The 19,466-nt window shown below is 49.2% G+C and overlaps 1 protein-coding gene across 5 annotated transcripts in view; it reads left to right on the top strand.

Annotated features, from left to right (window-relative positions):
- SPNS3 (SPNS lysolipid transporter 3, sphingosine-1-phosphate (putative)) overlaps positions 1 to 19,466 on the top strand; it is a 43,969-nt gene that overhangs the window by 15,329 nt on the left and 9,174 nt on the right. For all 5 annotated transcript variants that reach the window (XM_019659807.1, XM_019659805.1, XM_019659803.1 and 2 more), the window contains exon 8: positions 2,293 to 2,482. In XM_019659807.1, the coding sequence (XP_019515352.1) occupies positions 2,293 to 2,482 (190 nt within the window). The remainder of the gene's footprint in view (positions 1 to 2,292; positions 2,483 to 19,466) is intronic.

The raw sequence follows: 19,466 nt of genomic DNA, 5'->3' as shown, positions 1-19,466 counted from the left end.
TACCTTCTGCTTAGGGGCTGATGGGAAGTCTCCTCTGTCTACACTGCCTGTCTGAAGAATCAACCCTAAGTCTCACAAAGGTCTCGAAAACCTGCCAAGGCCAGCTCAGACCAGGGCTAAGAAGTAGATAACATTCTTCCGGGATTCAGGGTCAGTTGACTTGGCTAAGCCGGAGCCTTGCACAGCTTGGAAGGCTGGAAGGGTTCAGTAAGCACCTTTAAGCTGCCTAAGGACACACATACTTCATCTGGTAGGCAGAGGGCCAGGAGGCCCTGGCTCTGCCCATGAGGGGCTGTGTGACCCCAGGCAAGTTCCTGCCTTCCCTGGGCTCTATACTCTATCCTATAAACCAAGGAGGTAGGGCAGAGGAACAAATCCACTGGTCCTCAGCCTGTGGAATGGACATTTATGGGCATTTCATAGAAGTTATTTAGAGAAAAGGTGTGTTTTTGTGACACTCTATTTGTCAGTAACCATAGTCTTGCATTTGCCATGTTCTATTTTGGTGGGAGCCACAGAGGTAATAGCAGGGCGCCTGGCCATCCCACACACTTCTGGAAATGTTTGGGTCTGGGAAGGGATACTGGCCAGGTAGAGAAGGTAGGTAGGGGGCAATGGTGCTCGAGGCCAAGGGAACAGCGTGGGCCAAGGCAGGGAAGCTGGCAAGCATAAGGAGAGTCTGAAGAATTCTCAGTCATTTGTGCAGAGTGAGGGAGGGAGAAGAGAGAGGAAGTCACACAGGTCAGCGGGGGTCAGTCCCACAGTACTGGCTAGTAGCTTGTTCTGAGGACAACAGGGAGCCCCTGAGGGGCTGGAGAGGTCCTGGTTACATTGGTTGATTACATTCGTGTTTTCAAGAGTTCATGCTGGTCAGTCTTGGCATCCCTTTGAACTCCTTTTTGACCCATCAGCTCCAAGTCAAGTAGTTGTTTCAATCTAGTTGTGGAGGGCATGGGGATCAAACTGGCAACCTTGGTGTTACGAGCACTGTGCTCTAACCAACTGAGCTAACCAGCCGCCCCTTTGAGCTCCTTTAATAGGAAGCTTGGGAGAGGAGGATGGACCAGGTGAAGATCCTGCTTCTGTCACTTATTAGCTGGTTAATCTTGACCTTAGCCTTCCTTATCTGTCTACCTGGACATTCTGGGAGGGCTCTATGAGCTCATTTGCTCAACATATATCTCTTGTGGTCCAGGCTGTATGCTCCCAGCATAGTCAAGAAAGTAAACCAAATCTTGTTTCTAGTCCCTAGGAATTCACAGGTTATAAGTAATGACCTTGATGATAGAGTCACAAAAGGTGCTATGGGAACTGGAGGGAGTGAAAGAATCAGCTAAGTGCCAGGGGAAGGGATCTCCAAAAAGGGGATATTTGTGATGGGTCTTGAAGGATGAGTAGGAGTTCAGTAGGCGGAAAAACTAGTGAAGGGTGTCCCAATGAAGGAATAAAAGTATGAAATGGGCACAACTAGTTTGGAGTAGAGGAGAATGGAGCTGGAGGTTGAGGTCAGCGAGGGTCAGATCATAAATGCCAATGAGTTGGCACCAAATCCCGTGGGTGTTTGAGAGCCAGTGGAGGATTTCAGGCAGGGGGTGGGCAGGAGCATGGTCGGATTTATGTTCTCGAAAGCACCTCTGGGGACCTGTATGGAGGTCGTTCTGGAGGGACAGGTTTGCATAGGAGGGGGGGTGCAAGGGGGACCCAGTGGATTGGGTGCAGGAAGAGGTGGGAAAGGTAGTGAAGTTAGAAGGGGGCTGCTTGAGAGGTGGTCAAAGACAGAGAGAGAGAGTCGAAGGACGGATTCAAGGAGCAAGGGTGTATAAATGCCTAGATAAGGGCCGAGTATGTCATAGGAGCTCAGTACATAAATGTCCACTTGCCTCCATTTCCATTAGTGTTGGGGGCTAGAAGGTGAGGAGGTTGGGGCCAGAATGGGACTGTAGAATTGAGATTTCTGAGTGGGACAGTGTTGGGTGGTGCGAGGTTGGAGAAGGTCACTAGGGTTGAGGAAGGCTGGGAACTGGGGTGCTGGGTAGATCACCACATGCCCAGTGGCATCCCCGGGATGAGGCAGGAAAGGGGATTGGAGAGGGGAGGGGAGGGCAGGGGAGGGAAGGGAGAGTACCTGGGTCCCTGATCAGGTTCCCAAAGACCCAGGAGCACCAGTTAGGAGGGAGGGAAGGGGCCCACAGCCACATTTTCTGTGGGTACCAGATCATGCACAGGGGTGGGTGGCTGTACCCCTATCCTCACCCTCTCGCTGACCAACCCCTCTCTGCTCGTTCCCATAAGCCTTATTTTTGGGGCACTGACTGTTGTGACTGGCATCATTGGAGTTATCTTGGGGGCAGAGGCTTCAAGGAGGTACAAGAAAGTCAACTCGCAAGCTGCGCCCCTCATCTGTGCCTCCAGCCTGCTTGCTGCAGCCCCCTGCCTCTACCTGGCTCTCATCCTGGCTCCGACCACCCTCCTAGCCTCCTACGTAAGTGAGGGCCCCTTCGGAACTGGGAGTGGCGTGGCGTGGCATGGGGTGGGGTGGATAGGGAACTCCTGCTTACAGTTACACTGTGTCAGGTCTTTACGTACATCACGTGGCTCACTCCTTCCAGGTGAAGCTTGTTGTCCGCATTTTACAGATGAGTAAACTGAGAGTTACACAGCTAGGAAGGGGCAAAACTGGGATTTGAGCTTTATCCTTTCTGATGCTAACGTGTGTCCTCTGAGCTCCTGATGAATGGTTTGATTGGAGATAATGGGACTCACTTATTCCTAGGACATGTTGTGAGTCCAAGAAGAAATAGGGTGATTCTTTCCAGGTTACAGATGAGGAACGTGAGGCCCAGCTTGGCTGCAGCCAGTGCAGACACTGCTTTAAAGGTGACAAGCATGATAATATCACGTCTTCCAGGTCCATATCCCACACAGCCCTTCACGTGCCTCACACTCTGGCTACATCAGTAACAGGTGCTCACACCTCCCAGCATTTGCCTGCCAGGGACACCGTTCCCCTCTTGGATGCCTCCTGAAATCTTTCTTCTGCAAGAGTCAGATCAAAGGCCACCTACTCCAAAACCATTTTCAGACCACTCTCTGCTCGAGTCAGAATTCCCGTTCCCACTTGGGCTCAGAACATGTTTGGGTTCCATTGGGCACCATGGTGTGTGGGTGGAGCTGTATCCACGTACATGCACATGTACATATGGGCAGCAGGGTCCCTGGCTCCCCAAAGCCCCAGCTCTGACAGTCTCACCCAATTGGAAGGGGCCACTGATTCTGGGAAGATGGCGCCAGCTTAGCCCCAGTCAGATGGGCTCAAGCTCCCTTCCACTCCCGCTCCCCTGTCTCAAGGCTCTGGGGACCCGCTGCTGTGGACACAGATTCCCCTGCATGTGTATGTGGGGTTCACTGAGCAGATGGTACTCAGAAAGGAAATCAATAACAGCTTTATTGTTCTACCAGTTTGGGTGGGTCTCCCACTCGTGACCAGAACCCATAGCTTTTCCAGTGACACTCATGAACTAAAAAACAAGTTCCATTGAAATAAAAACTTTGGTACCACTTCCCAATAAAACTTCTATCCAGGCCCAAAAAATTGCACTGGAGAGAGCTCTAGTGGATTCGTTCTCTTTGTTTCACCTCTGTCCCTTGTCCCCAGGAGTGCCTCTCCCCGGAAAGCCTGGCCCCTTCAGGGTTGGGCAGGCCAGAAAGGATTACCAGAAAATGGGCCAGGTATTACCTGTGTCGGGAGTTATTTTTGCTGACTGTGGCAGGTGCTTTGATGCTGGCTGGCTCCTCTCTTATGGACATTTTGTGGGGTTTGTGGGCCCCTGGCCCTGGCTTTTGCATTTTTCAATTCCTTGATGCAGACAACATCGTCACTTCTGTCCTCTCACCTCTTCCCCTCCGCTCCTCTTGTGTGTGTGTGTGTGTGTGTGTGTGTGTGTGTGCGCGCGCGCGCGCGCATTTATTTATTTATTTATTATTCGTTTCAGGTGTAGAAAACAATGCACTAGTTATCCTTTTCACCCATCACAAAGTGACAACCCCCTTCCCCCACCCACTGCCCCCTCACCCTCGATAGCATACATATCTATTTCAATTCTATTGACTCCATTCCCACACTCTACTCCATATCCCATGACTGTATATGAATTAAATTATAGTTGACATATAATATAATTCAATGGCAGCTTTCGATGTACAGTGCAGTGGTCAGGCCTCTGTGAAGTGGTCTCCCTAACAAGACGAGTCCATCTGGCCCCCTAACCCTCCGCTCCTCTTCAGGTGTTGTGCTTCTATACCTTCCTGCTAGAACCTATGGCCCCCTGTAGGCACCCTGTGGGGCGCCCCTCCCGTGACCCTCAAGCTTATCTCTTCTCTGGTGTCTGTTTAACCCCCTGGATGAACTCAAGAAGTGCTCCTACCCCCACTCCTGCCTTCTGTCCTCACCTGACATTGTACACTGCTCGCTCAGGCACCCCTGCCCTCAGCCTATCCGTAGGCCTCAGGGTCTATGCTCTCTGAATGCTTCAAGATGCCCCGATGACACCATTTGTGGATGCCCCTCAGGTGACCCTGGTGCAGGATGGTCAGCATCTCACCAGCGCCCAGCCAAAGAGAAAGGCCAGTCTTCTTTCTGGCAGACACTGCCCTGTCTGTGGGAGGGTCACCTGAGGCCACTCACTCAGCTTTCTCACTTTTCAAATAAACCCTTCCCAGCCCAAGTCTCCAGCCTTCCGTGTAAGCTAGGACTGTTTCATTTCTCTCTCTAAGCCCTGAGGGTGTGTCTGGCACCTCTCTTAAAATGCAGGTGCTTCTCACCTGAGTCCTCCGTTTTGGTAGGGCTCCTGCTGAAATTCCTGGAGAGAAAATAAGCCCCGTTAGTGTTCCGCTCTGTACCTGCTCTTAGTCGGTCTTTATGACACCCTCATGGGGAATGGTTTTTTGCATGCCCACTTGATAGATTGGAAAATGGAGTCCCAGAAATAGTGACACAAATAGCAGGACTCAAACTCAAAATGAGCCCTGCAGACTATAAAGTCTGTGCCTTTCATGTTGCATTGACCCTTGCCACTCCTGTGGGAGAGAAGCAGCCTGCAGACACTGGGTGCCAATAAATGCTTTAATGCTTATTGGCTGAAGGACCATCATCTCTAGCTGGTGGGGGCTGAAGAGGCCTGACCTTGCAGGCAGGCTGAGGCCCTGGGCAGATGGAGGCCTCGGTAGAGGCCTGTTCCTGCATGGGCTGGGGCCACGGACCCCCTGCCAGCGCTGCTTCTGCCACTGTCTTGGTTGGCTCTGAGAGGCGGCTCCTTGGCTGTATTTCGGGGACACAGCTGTCCCCCGTCCCACAGCCTGGCGCATTTCCAGAGCTGGATGGCTCATCTAGAAATGACATTGCATCTTGGTTGACAAAGCCAGCTGGAGAAACTCTTCTCTAAGCCTGCCCCCGGGGGGTGAGGGGCTGAGGGGCAGGGAGGCGGGCAGGGCCAGGATGCATCAATCTCCCAGTGCTGGGAAGCTGCTCCTTCCTGTGGCTCGTGTTTGGCCCTGGCACGATGCCCGGCGATGCTGAGCCCCCGCGGCCAGAACTCCAGCCTTCCAGGAGTGGGATGGTTCCTTCTGGACCTCCTGACCAGACCCCCCATCTCCATGGCTCTGTCCGTGCCTCTGAGATCCACCCAGATGTTCTGACTTGAGAGTCAGGCTCCAGCTCCTCCCCTCCTCCTCCTCCCAACACCATCATAAAACGCTTTATACACTCAAACCTATTCTCTTCTTTCGGCCCCCTCTGTCCTTTCCTGGCTCATGCCTTGCCATCTTTCTCCAGGACTGTCCTGGGACCACCTTCCAGGTCTCCTCTCACCTTCTTGCTCACCCACCACAACCCGTTCTTCCCACACTGCCAGAGTGATACCACGGACCTTCCCTGTTCTGCAGCCTTGCATGGCTCCCTGTTGCCCCTGGAACTAAGTCAGACTCATCATCCTGGCTTTCAAAGTCCCTCACGAACTGCCCTGAAACCCTTAGTAGCCTTATTTCCACGCAGTCCGGCCATCAGATCCCTCCCTGGTTCCCAGGGCACGCCCCATACTTCCCATACCTGGGCCTTCCCTCTGTTCCCCCTGCTCCCACCCCTTCTCCATATGCCCGAATCCTTCTGGTCCATCAAGGGCTGGCTTGAGCACCATCTCTCCGTGGAGCCTTCCCTGGTTGCTAGGCCTGACTCTTTCTCCCCATCCTTGATGCCCCTCAACATTGTCTTCCTTGGGTCATGGTTGCTTATGTTCTGACCCCTCTCCCAGTAGGGCCCAGGTTAGTGCCAGTCTTTCTCAGCACTCCAGCCTGAAGCACAGTGTCAGGCACTTGGGGTGGGGTGGGGGATAACCCCGGCTTGCTGAGTGAATGGTTGAGTGACCAGCGATTTGCATTCATTTATTTATTCAACAAATATTTTTTAAGTGCTTATGAAGTAGCATGCTAGTTAACATGCTGTGGATATAGCAACAGATAAAAAAATAGACCAAAATATCTCTGTCTTTAGAGAGCTTTCATTCTAATTGGGAGAGATAGACAAAAGGCAAGATACATAAAGTGAAGTCCACAATATTTCAGATGATAAAAAAATACTTAGAATAAATAGTGTGGAGAAGGGAGATAGGGATTATGTGGGGTTGCAGGGAAGGAAAGGGCTGCGATTTTATGTAGTATAACCAGAGAGACCTCACTGAGAAGATGGTTGTTGAGTAAAGACCTATAGGAGGTAAAGAAGTGAATTACATGGCTATTTAGGGGAACAGTTTTCCAGGCAGAGGGAACAGCAACTGTAAAGACCCTGAGGCAGAAGTGTACCTGGAGGGTTTGAGGAACAGCAAGAATGCTGTGGTTAGTGTGGAGAGAATGAAGGGGGAGAAGGAAATGAGATCAAAGAGGTGATGGGGGCTGGATCATCTAGGGCCTTGTGGGTATCAGGTGGAATTGGCTTTTACTGAGAGTGAGACAGGGTTTTGTGCTGAGGAGTGGGAGACCTGACTTCTATCTTCTGCACCTATTGAGATGATCATGTGGTTTGTATTTTATTCTATTAATATGGTGTATTACATTGATTGATATTAGTGTTTAACCAACCTTGCATTCCCAGGATAATTCTCCCTTGGCCATGGGGTGCAGTCAGCCCTCCGTATCCATGGGTTTCCTGTCTGTGAATTCAGCCAACCGTGGATCGAAACTATTTGAAAAACAAAGTTACATTGTTGCTGACATGTACTATGTAGTCAGGCCTACAATGGTTGCATCTATACTGAACACTTACAGAATTTTTCTTGTCATTATTCCCTAAACAATGCAGTATAACAATTATTTACATAGCATTTCCATTGTATTAGGTATTATAAGTAATCTAGAGATGATTTAAAGTATAGGAGAGGATATGCATAGGTTATATGCAAACACTATACCATTTTATGTAAGGGACTTGAGCATCCTCGGATTTGGGTATCTTTTAGGGGTCCTGGAACTAATTCCCCACAGACACTGAGAGACAACTGTATAATCATTTTTATGTGTTGCTAAATTCGGCTTATAGTATTTTGTGGAGGATTTTTGCATCTATGTTCATAAGGAATATTGGTCTGTAGTTTTTTTGTGATGTCTTTGTCTTGTTTTGGTATCAGGGTAATGGCCCCATAGAACGAATTGACAAGTGTTTCTTCCTCTTCTGTTTTTTGGAAGAGTTTATGAAGGACTTGGGTTAATCCATCTTTAGATGTTTGTTAGAACCTATTAGTGAAGCCATCTGGTTCTGGGCTTCTGTTTGTGGGAAATTTTTTGGTTACTGTCTCAATATTTACTAGTCATAGGTCAATTAAGATTTTTTATTTCTTTTTAAGTCAGTTTCAGTAGTTTGGGTCTTTCCAGGAATTTGTACATTTCATTTATATTGTCTAACTTGTTGGCATACACTTGTTCATATTTCCTCATAATCCTTTGAAGTATAGTTGGTAGTAATGTTCCCTCTTTCATTCTTGATTTTAGTAATTGGAGGTTTCACTCCTTTTTTCTTAGCCAGTTTAACTAAAGATTTGTCTATTTTGCTGCCAACTTTTGGTTGTATTGATTTTCTCTATTTATTTTTCTATCATTGACTTATGTGCAGTAGAATCACTCTGGTTTCTCTGTTGAGAATAGACTTGGGGGGCAAGGGCAGAAGCAGACAGAAGAGTTAGACTACTGCCATAATCCAGGTGAGAAGTGGGGGCTGGACCAGGGTGGCAGCAGTGGAGGTGATAAGAAGTGGTTTGGAGAACAGATATTTTTTGAAGGTAGAGCTATCATTATTTCCTGATGGATTCAATGTGGTACGTGAGAGAAATAAGAAACAAGGGAGAGTACTAGGATATTGACCTCAGCAGCTGGAAGGAAGTAGACACCAGTAACTGAGATAGAAAAATGGGGCGGAGCAGCATATATTTTTGGAAGATCGACAGCTTGGTTTTGTATATTCTGAGTTTGTGATGGGCGGTCCACATCCTGGTGGAGGAGGTGTAGTAGAGAGTTGGATACAGGAGTCTGGAATCCAAGGGACAAGACATCACCCCAAAAACGTCAATGGGTGGGAACTTACTGCAGTCCAGCATGAAGGATGTCATTAGGTTTGGGGGACCGATGAGGGTCAACATCAGAAAGGGCATCTAAAGGGGCTGAGGAGTTAGCTTATGTTGAGCTTCAAAATAGGAAGAGTCCCTTGAACCTCTTCCATCCTTCATTTATCAGATCCCAGGAACCAACGTTTTTCCTGCGCTATCTCTGTGAGTCCTGGGGAAACTGATGGGCCCCAAGATCTGCTTGGGAAGGGCCCATGGGAATGTGGCCATGTGTGTATGCATCTAAGTGTGAACATATTCAGTCTGTGACTATGAGTGCAGATATGTGTGTGCTCTTGTGTGTTCACATTGCTGTGCACCTGTTCAGTCATGCTCTATGTATGTTGCATGTACACGTATATGCATTCTGTATGTGCACGGTGTACATGAGTATGTCCATGTGTGAGGTTTTGTGTACATGTTTGTGCATGAGTGTGACATACATGTGTATCAGGGCATGCAGATAATTGTGTGAGATGTGTGTGCACATGTCTCTGCAGCTGAATATAGCTTTTCTTCCACTGTTTTTGTGGCAGTAGCTGCATTATGTAGGAAGGAGGGGTTTTTAGCAGCATTGTGTGTCTGCCCCTAAATTTCCTGAAGTAGGGGTCAAGTCATGCTGTATGTTTCATGGCAGTGAGGTTTCCTAAGCATATCATGTCTGGTCTGGGGCCTTCCCTGGGGGAGCCCATGTCCTGTGGCCCATCTGCAGGCACAGAGGGTTCCATCTCTTCCCTGCTTCCAGTCCCCTTGGCAAGGGAAGTGGACTTCTTGGTTGTTAATTGGGATCCAAACACACACAGCAGGTCTTGGCTCACATCCTCTTCCTTGGCCTTTTTCCCAAAACGGCTGCCCTTCAGAGGATAAGGGGTTTGTACTCAGAGGAGGGGCTGAGCCCAATGCAGGGGCTCCACCCTTGCTGGCCTGGTGGCTGGAGGACATGGTTAAACTCTGGCAGTCTCCCTTTGGGTGGGCGCTGTGGTCCAGATGGAGGGGCAGGCGTGGGGGGATGGGAGTGAGCATGCATTGAGGCATCTGCAAAACCTGGACATCATTCCTGCTTCTTTACTTACTAGCTACGTGAGCTAGCACATGGTCTTGACCCTGCCATGCCTCGATTTTCTCAGCTATAAAACCAGAGTGCTAGTACTTACCTCTTGGTTTCCTTAAGGAGCTAAATGAACTTACGTGCTCATTGTAGGTACTATGATATGTGATGAAACTTAGTGGTTTAAAACAACAAAAACATTTATTTTGCTCACAAAGTTGCAGTTTGGGCAATGTTGAGAGGCAGGGATAGCTGATGTCTTTTCCACTTGGGCTTAACTAGGTAGGATGGGAGTGGGGGGCCGGATCATCAAAGGCTGGGGACTGTCAGAGATTGATGCTGGCTATGGTTGAGACCTTAGCTGGAGCTATTGGCAGGAATGCCTGCTTGTGGCCTTTCCATGTGACCTGGGCTTCTTCACAATATTGGGTCGGGTTTCAAGGAGTAGCATTCTGAGAGAGAGCCAGAGGAAGCCATATATATTGTCTTATATGACCTACCCTTGAAAGTTGCACAGCATCACTTCCACAGCATGCTGTTCTTTACTTGAGCCACTTCCTGCTCAGATTTGAGGGGAGAGAAAATGGACCCAGTCTTTTTTTTTTTAAGGTTTTTTATTGGGGAGTTGGGGAGGGGAACAGTGTGTTTTTCCAGGACCCATCAATTCCAAGTCAAGTTGTTTTCCTTCAATCTTAGTTGTGGAGGGCGCAAGCTTAGCTCTAAGTCCAGTGGTCACTTTCAATCTTAGTGGCGGGGGTGAGGGGGGGAGGAGCTGCAGGGTGGTGCGCAGCCCACCATCCCATACAAGTGTCGAACCGGCAACCTTGCTGCTAAGAGCATGTACTCTCACCAGCTCAGCAGCAGCTCAGCTCTGGCGTACCTCACTGGCCCATGTGGGAATCGAACTGGTGACCCTGTTGCTCAGAGCTCACACTCTTAATCAACTGAGCCACTCAGTTGGCCCCGACCCAGTCTTTTGATGGGGATTAACAATGAACTGAAAGAGCATGTGGAAATATTGCAGTGGCCATTTTGGGTAAATACAATCTGCCATAGTGCCCCAACAGCTCCTCCTCCATTGTGACTTGGGTCCCCTTGACATCTGACATTGTGGGGAGGAGAGCCTTGGCACCAAAAAGGTGGTCATGAAGCCCCCCCAAACTCAGGCCACCCCCTCATTCTATGTTGCTCTTCTGGTCTCACAGAAGAGACACCTGAGGGTTGAGACTTCACCTTCAAACCCCTGCTGGCTGTCATGGGCTGAGGGAGCAGAGGCCTCAAGGGGCAGGGCCGAGGCCATGGTAAGGTGGCTGGATAAGCAGTGATATGTAATCACTTATTTATTTCCCAAGCACCTCCTGTATACCAGGCTCTGTTCCAGGCTCTGGGGATACAACATTGAACAAAACAGGCAAAAATATGTGTGCAATAAAATAAATATGTAAAATAAATGGAAGAGTTCTGTGGAGAATAACAGCAAGGAAAGGGGACAAGAATAGGGACAGGCACAGTGCACGGTGGTCAGAGAGGCCTCATTGAGATGGTGACACTTCACTAGCAACCTGAAGCAAGTGAGGGAGGCAGGGTGGAGTGGGGAAGAGCATTCCACGCAGAGGGAACAGCAAGTGCAAAGGCCCTGAAGGGGAAAGCACGGCTTGTGTGTTTGAGGAAATGTGGTTGGAATGGGGCAAGCTAGGGAAGAGCAGAGATGAGGTCAGAGGTAATGGCAGTGAGGATGCAGATTGTGTAGGAGCCTGTACATACACATATAGTGACTCTGGCTTCAAGTTTAAGTGAAATTGGAAGCCATTAGAAGATGTCTAGCCTAGACATGAAACGACCTGACTTACGATCTGTATCAGTTATCTATTGCTGTGTAACAAATAACCCCAACACTTAGTGGCTTCAAACAGCAATAATCTGTTATTTCTTGTGATTCTGTGGCTAGGCTGTACAGTTTCTCGGCTGCCTTCACTAGGGCGGTTACCTGGGCTGGAACATTCAGTCTGGCCTCACTCATGACTGGCTGTTGGCTGGGGCCTGCCCCTTGGTTCGCCTCCACTTAGCCTCTCATCCTCCACTAGGCTAGACAGGCTCCTTACAGAGCATTCCAAGAAAGTAAAAGTGGAAACTGCAAAGTCTCTTAAGGCCTAGCTCAGAAACAGCAGAGCATCACTTCCGTCTTACTTTATTGATCAAAGCAAGGTGTCAAGTCAGCTCAGTTTCACCATGGGAGGGGACTGAATACCAAGGATGTGAATACCAAGAAGCATGATTACTTGGGGGCTATTTTGTAACATCTACTACATGGCTTAGCAGGGCATCTTTGGCTGCCGTGTTGATAATAGAATGAAAGAAGACAAAGACAGAAAGAGGGAAACAAATTAGAAGGCCTTCCAATAATATAGGCAAGGGATGCTTGTAGGACCAGCATAGGAGGAAGTGTGGAGAAGTGGTCAGACTCAGGGTATATTTTGAAAGGAGAATCAACAGGACTCCCTGAGGGGTTGGGTGTTGAGTGTGAGAGAGGAAGGAGTCGAGGGTGACTCCAGGGGTTTTGGCCGGGGCACTCAGAAGCGTGGAGTTGGCATCTACTGAGATGGGGAAGACGGAGAGAGGTGCACGGGTTTTTTTTTTGTTTGGCTTTTTTTTTTTTTAGAGGGAGTGGGATTGGGAGTTCTATTTTAGACATGTTAAATTTGAGATGCCTCTTAGAACATTCAGCTGGAAATGTTGAGAGGCAGTCGGATATATATGAGTCGAGTTCAGCAGAGAGGTCGGGAGAGAGGCTGGTTATTTAAAGCCATGAGACTGGATGAGATCACCGTGAGTGTGCATGGATAGAGTAGAGAAGAGGACCAAAGATTAACCTCCAGGGCACACCACATGTCAAGACGGTGGGTGCATCATGTCACCACAGTGACATCAAGAGTTGGGACCAACCACTTAATCTACCACACTGTATCAAATGACCTTTACATTTTTATTGGGGAAAAAATTTAAAAACAGAAGCAAAACCGGAGCAGTCCAAAGAAGAAAATGACAATTATGCCTATTGTCAGCCTCCAGAATTAACTACTCTTAACATCTTGGCCCATTTGCTTCCACTTTTGTTATTTAATTAGGTGACCATCATTCTATATGCGCCTCTCTGTGTAGATACACCAATTTATGGTTTTAGAAATGTTTGTATTAAACTGGGGTCATATGGTTGTGTCATTTTAAAAACAGATTTATTGAGATGTAATTCATATACCATACAGTTCACCCAAGGAAGTGTACAATTTGGTGGTTTTTAGTATATTCACAGAGCTGTGCGATCATCATCAGTTTTAGAACATTTTCATCACCCCAGAAAGAAACTTCATATCTATTATCAGTCACACTCCGTTTCTCCCCAACCTGCCTCCACCCCAGGTGTAGGTCTTTATAGGTTTGCCTATTTTGGATATTTCATATAAATGGAATCATATCATATGTTTAATTAATTTCTATGAATTTAACTGAAGAAATTGAAATGAAATCAAATGAATTATTCAACTTCATATTAATTTTATAACTTTGGACTTACTGATAAATCCCAACTATGAAAGAGAACACCAGCCTTCTCCTTCTTCTCTTCCTAACCTCCTGATTTTTGTTAGTTATATTATTTTTTATTTTTATTTATTTATTTTTTTAATTGGGGAATCGGGGGAGGTGAACTGTGCTGGGGAATCAGGGGAAGGGGAACAGACAAGTTGCTGTCCTTTTGTTTTTCAGTCTAGTTGTGGAGGACGTTGCTTCACTGGCCCATGTTGGTATTATCATTGCGCTCTTCCTGGGTGAGGCAGATTGGTCGCTGGCCTTTGGACGGCAGCTCACAGTGGCTCTTGGCAGCTCACACTGGCTGCCGGCTGCTCACGCTGGCTGCCAGCCACTCACAGTAGCTCACGGCAGCCCACTGCAGCAGGGGCTGCAGCCTACACCTTCACAAGCAACTCATGGCAGCCCAGCTCCAGGTCGAGCTGTTGTTCACCATCTTAGCTGTAGAGGGTGCAGCGTCACTGGCCCTCATGTGGGATCCGAACCGGGGCCCTGCTGCTCAGAGCTGGCGCCCCAAGCCAGCTTTTAACCAACACGCCACTCAGCCGGCCCTGTTAGTTATATTATTAATTTTACTTTTTCTAGACTTATAACACTCACGCTGTATTCTCTAATCATAATCCTTATAGTTGTTTGACAGCAGTCCCAGATTTAAATAGGTTCAATGCTCATTACCAGTATGTTTACATAGTTTCTTTATTCCTGAATTTTAAAATTTTGCTTCAACTCCCAACTGGGTAGATTTTGTGGTTAAGTAGTTTTTATCCGCCCCCACCCCAAACCCCAGAAGGCTAGAGAGATTGTATCCCTTTGGTTCATTCATGCTTGAGATTATGGTCTTCTCTTTGACACTGCTCAAACAACATCTAACTGGGCATAGCATTCTTGGCCCCCATTTTCTCACTCTCATTACTTTGCAAACATTTGCTCTGTTGTCTTTTGGCATCAAATATTGCTATGGAGAATACAGTTAGCCTGATTTTTAACAAATTGTTCATGTGGATTCAATTTTTCTATCTGGATACCTGAAGATCTCATTATTCATTCTTGAAAATTCAATAGCTTAGCTAGTGTATTAGTTATTTCTGGCTGTGTAAGACATCACCCCCAAACATAGCCATTTAAGACAACACACCTTTATTATCTCTCGGTTTCTGTGGGTAGGGAATCCAGGCATAGCTTAGCTGGGCCCTTTGCTTCATGGTCTCTTGCTGGCTGCAACCAAGACAAAGGTGAGAATACAAGAGGTGGGGGGTCTCTGGAGCCAGATGCTTACCAGATGCCAGGCTATGTCTCAATGCTAAATATCCTATATCATATCGAAGTCTCTGCCTAGCGGTGTTCTTTCTATTTGCTGAATCAGTACTGAGTATCCCCCTTCCCCATTTCATCTTTTTGAATACTTCTTATGTGTGCTTTTTTGTTGGGTTGGAGCATCTTCAGGGCTGGGACTAGGGTGAGGCAAGCAAGGCATTGAGGGCACACAATTTAAGGAGGTGCTCACTCTCAGGCACTGACCCTGCACTTGTGCAACCCTGAGAGTGAGCACCTCCTTAAATTTGATGCCTTAGGTGCCTGGCTTGCTACTCTTAGTCCCAGTCCTGATCATCTTTATCTGTCTTTCATATCATTTGCTTCTCTCTAATAGCTTTCTTCTCTTTGTGTTTTCAAAATTCATCAGTCAGGGAGATTATATCAAGCCTTTTCTCTGTATCAGTAAGTCTACTTAAATTGATGCCTATTCTGTTTCTAGCTATTTATAATTTATTAGTTCTGTAATAATGTGGTTTGTTGTTTTGCGCCCTCCCGCCTTCCCCCACATTTATTTCCTTAGGTCTGTGATATCCCTTTATATATCATGGAGGCTCATTTCATCTTTGAGCTCTTTCTTGACTGAATTAATATTCAGTATATAATTTGAGGCAATTATAACGGATTTCCTTTTGCTTTTTCTCCTCTCGTCTTCTAGGTTGGGTTCTTTTTTTTTTTCCCTTCCTCACTGTCTCTCTCCCTTCCCTTCCCTTCCCTTCCCTTCCCTTCCCTTCCCTTCCCTTCCCTTCCCTTCCCTTCCCTTCCCTTCCCTTCCCTCCCCTCCCCTCCCTCCTCCTCCCCGCTCCCTCTCATTTGCTGAATGCTTTCCCTTAGACTGGGCATGTGCAACTCTGCTCAGATGCTGAATTTGCTTTGATATAGTGTGGGTGACTTTTTGTTCTTGACTCTCTTTCAGCTTTCTCTGTGACCATCCTTTGCTCTAAAGGGGCTGTGGTTTGAGAGTCGAGCATTAGGTTTTCTGTTGCCTGAGGGAATTGAAAGGCTCAGGTGTGGCCTTGAGGAGTCTTTGTTCCAACACTTGGGCTCTGCTCTTCCTTCTGGGATTTAGGTAAATGCTCTATCACAGGGTTCATTCTACTTAATTACTAGGTGCATCCCCTTCCGGGATGGAGGCTGTGCTCTGGTCTCCAGTGGAGTCAGTAACTAAAGCCATTGTTCACTTTTTCCACTTTTACCCATTTTTTTCCAACAGCTTTCCCCACTGGTTCTCAGTCAATAGTGGCAACTAAGGGCCCTTCGGTTTATTTCTCTTTAGTATGGGGATTTTGGAGACTAGTTTTGGGGAGGGGAGCTGCGAAGGGCTGTACTCTCTACTCCAGAATTGTCTGTGTTTTGTTTTATTCCGTTGTCTGCCAATATTTAATGTTTATCTCATTAGCTTTTGTTCTTTTCTTTGCTGGAAAACATTTTTTTTCCCTCTGCCTTACTATTTTCTACTTTTGGGGGGAAGGGAAGTCTATGTTGCAATTCCAATCACTCATCTTTACACAGGAATTGCCCCCGACGTTAAGGCCTCTTCCAGCCCAAACTAGATCACTACTCTGAGTTCCCTGCTTGCCCAAGGAGGGATTCGGCCACCACCACACAGAGCAGAGTCAGCTTGGCTGTTACCAAGGCCTTTATCTCCAGCAGGGGAGGCCGCCCTTCTCAACCTTGAAGACTCCTAAGCAAGGACCAGAGATGGAGGCACAGTATCTGACCAGCCTCCATGGGGCAGCCTTGCGAGGTGGTTGGCAGGGATTACGCAAGTTGTGTGCCCACCATAGCTGTAATCAGTCAGCTAAGGATTCTGGGCATGGCTGTGGGATTTGCTTTCTAGCCCCTGGTGGTGGTGGTGGGGGCCCCCAGACAGCTGGGCTGTGCAGGTACCCCAGCTCTGGGGGCTCTTCTACAACTTGGCCCTTGGGAGCTTCTTGAATAAACCCTTTTTCCTTTTGCATCTTGGGCTAGAGTAACCAGATTTGCCAGAGGCTGCCTCAGAGGGACTGAGAGAGGCCCACCTGCCCTTCCTCTGAGGGCTCCACCTCCCTGCCAAGATCTAGCAGGTGTCTCTTCTTGGATGGGCAGCAGAGCCCACCCACATAACCCTCAATGTCTGCTGAATTTTCTGGAGAACCCCAGAGCTCTGCTCCCTCACTGCCTTACTCCCCACCTGCCTGCCTACCAGGCTGCCAGGCTGCTGCTGGCCCCTGGGAAACAGGTGGTGCCCTTGTGCCCTGAAGCCAGTCCCTGCAATTACAGGTTGGCAGGCCCAGGGGCAAAGTGTGCCAGCCAGCTTGGCAGCTTGCTGGCGGCCGGTCTGCCTGGGGCCTGTGTCCTGACTGGCTCAGCCACATGGAGTTGATCTGTGAAAAGGGAGGATTGGGTCTTGGCTCTGCCCCCGCTTCCGTGGGCCAATGAGGGATGTTTACCTTCTCCCTTCCTGGTGAGGCCTAGGGTGCATTCTTTGCAGGTCAGAGATCAGCTATTGCCCAATTGGAAGATTGAAATGGACCAAAGTGAAAACACTGCCACTCCGCCCCATAGGGACTGAGGTGTCTCTGGGCAGGGGCTCCATCTTTCCTCCTGCTCCCTTCCCATGCCTACCTGTGCAGGCAGGTGTACCTGAGGAGAGTTGTGGATATGTGTGTGTGCACGCAGGTATGAGTGTATGCATGTCCACGTGCATGTGTGCAAAGGCACGAGCATGTTTGTGTACATGCATACCTGTGTGTGCACGTGTGATTGTGTGTGCACAACTTGCTGTCCATATTATGAGACGGCAAGCTTGCAGGTATGCACGCTAGGCTTTTGCAGCAGGTTCACTCCAGCAAGCATGTGCCAGTGTTTACAGCCACTGCCTGTTTGGCTGGTCCTTTTGCCACACAAGTTTTAATATTACGAATGTCATCCATGTTACCTGCATATGTGTGTACGTGTGGTGTGTGTTTTGTGTGTGCGTCCCAGGTTATGAGCGCCCATGTCTGAGTGTATATGTGTGAGTGTGCACATGTGTTGAAGCTTGTGTACACGTGTGTGAGGTCTTGCATACGCACGTGTCTGTGCACACTTGTGTGGCCGCGTGTGTTGTGCCTGTCTCACAGCGTGAGCGGGTACATATGTGTGCCTGCTTTCATGGCCAGGGGTGACTAAGTCCAGGGATATTCATCATCGTTATCCCGGCTTGAGGGGGAAATCCCCTCGAGTCTGAAATGGGAAAGGCCAGAGGCTGAGGGGCTCCACATTTCTCAGGCTCCAGGCAGCGTTCCCAGGCCCTGTCACCCAGGGGGACTAAGTCAGGGTGCAGGGAAGCATGCAAAGGCGCGAAGGGGACAAGGGCAGAGTCAGATTTCCCTTTTGGAAGTCCCCTCCAGGGCTGGGGGGTGGGGATGGTGAGGCCTGGGAAACTGGTGAGGAGGAGAGAGAAGGGGAGGCCTGGATCAGGCCAGCAGCAGACAAGAGGGATGGGCAGATTGGAGGGACATTTAGGATGCAGAATGGACAGGGTTCACTGACTGGAGGGCGGCAGGGGTGAGTGAGGCCTGTAGGAGCCTCCTGCCTCCCCCTCCTTGTGTCCCGAATAGCAGGACACAACAGGCTTTCCCAGAGCAGCAGCTTCGGCAGCTTGCTGGCAGCTAGTCTGTATCTGGGGCTTGTGTCCTGGCTGGCTTAGCCACATTGGGTGAGGACAGTGACGTGGGGCGACAGGAGGAGAGAATGAGTTTGGGGACCTGGTCAGTGAGAGGTTCCTGTGGCTGTTCAGGAGAGGGTGTCCAGGAGGTGCCTGGCACTGCGGGACTGTGGCAATCCGTGCAGGAGTAGCTTTGAACAGGCAGCTAAATTCTTCATGGTGACTTTATTTCAAGCCACGACACTTTTAGTTTGTTTAGTTATTTAATTGAAGAACCCAAGTCTGAGTTGGTCACGGAAACCACTGAACTCTAAGACCCAATTTGCACAGAGCCTGTGAGGAACGCAAGTAGTGCCAAGCGAGCTTCCCAGCTTTAGGACAGGCTGTTGGCACTGGAGATGCTGGGCAGAGCATCTGGGCCACCCCCATTGTTGTATGGTTGGGGAAACCAAGGCTCAGAGGGTGGTGACTGGGTCCCCTGAGTCACCCAGCCTGGCAGGGTGGGGCCTGGCCATCCACCTCAGGAGGGCACACCCTTTTGTTGGAGAGCCCTTCCTTGAGCCGCCGCCTCAGAAGGCTCTAATTACAGGATTGGGAGGCAGCCTCTCCCCAGCCGGTCCCTTCGCCCCTCAAAGCCACTGCCGCGTGGAGATGAGGATTTGGTGGTTTGCGGCCGGTTTCCAGGTGTGTCTGAGGAAACCTGGCATCCTCAGGCGGCTTGTTCAGCCTGAAAGGCCCTATTGTGGCTGCAGGCTCCCTCTGATCCGCTCTATTTTGGGGTTAGGATCCACCCCGCCCCAGCTGGAGGAAGGAAAAGGTGTATTTCAGTATGTCCTGTGGGTGTGGGGGAGCAGGGAGAGACAGAACAGGAGGCTGCCGCACCCGCAGAGTGCATGGCTCCCCATGGCTGGTACCCAGCTGTTTGCAGGGAAGGACAGCAACAAGCTGGAGGCATGAGGAGGGGAGCAGCCTGGCAGCCCAGGTGGAAGTGGCTGGAATGTGAGGGGAGGGTGGGTGTGAACATGGCCCAGGCTTTCATGTGGCCCCAGGAGGCTGGGGTGGCCAATCCTGCCAGGCTGGAATGCGGATCTGGCCTGTCTGGGCCCCACCTGAGACCTGCCTGCCAGCAGGTCTCATTCCCACCCCTGTGGGTGCCCAGTCCCATGTCCTACGCCCAGGAGACCAGCTCTGCCCTCAAGGGTTCCCCAGTTCGGGTGCAGAGGGCCAGGGACTGGTTAGACTGAGAGAA

This window comes from Hipposideros armiger, unplaced genomic scaffold, assembly GCF_001890085.2.
Source record: "Hipposideros armiger isolate ML-2016 unplaced genomic scaffold, ASM189008v1 scaffold_304, whole genome shotgun sequence".
Classification (NCBI taxonomy): domain Eukaryota; kingdom Metazoa; phylum Chordata; class Mammalia; order Chiroptera; family Hipposideridae; genus Hipposideros; species Hipposideros armiger.
Note: the sequence above shows the minus strand (reverse complement) of the source record. Positions and strands in the feature narration are given on the sequence as shown.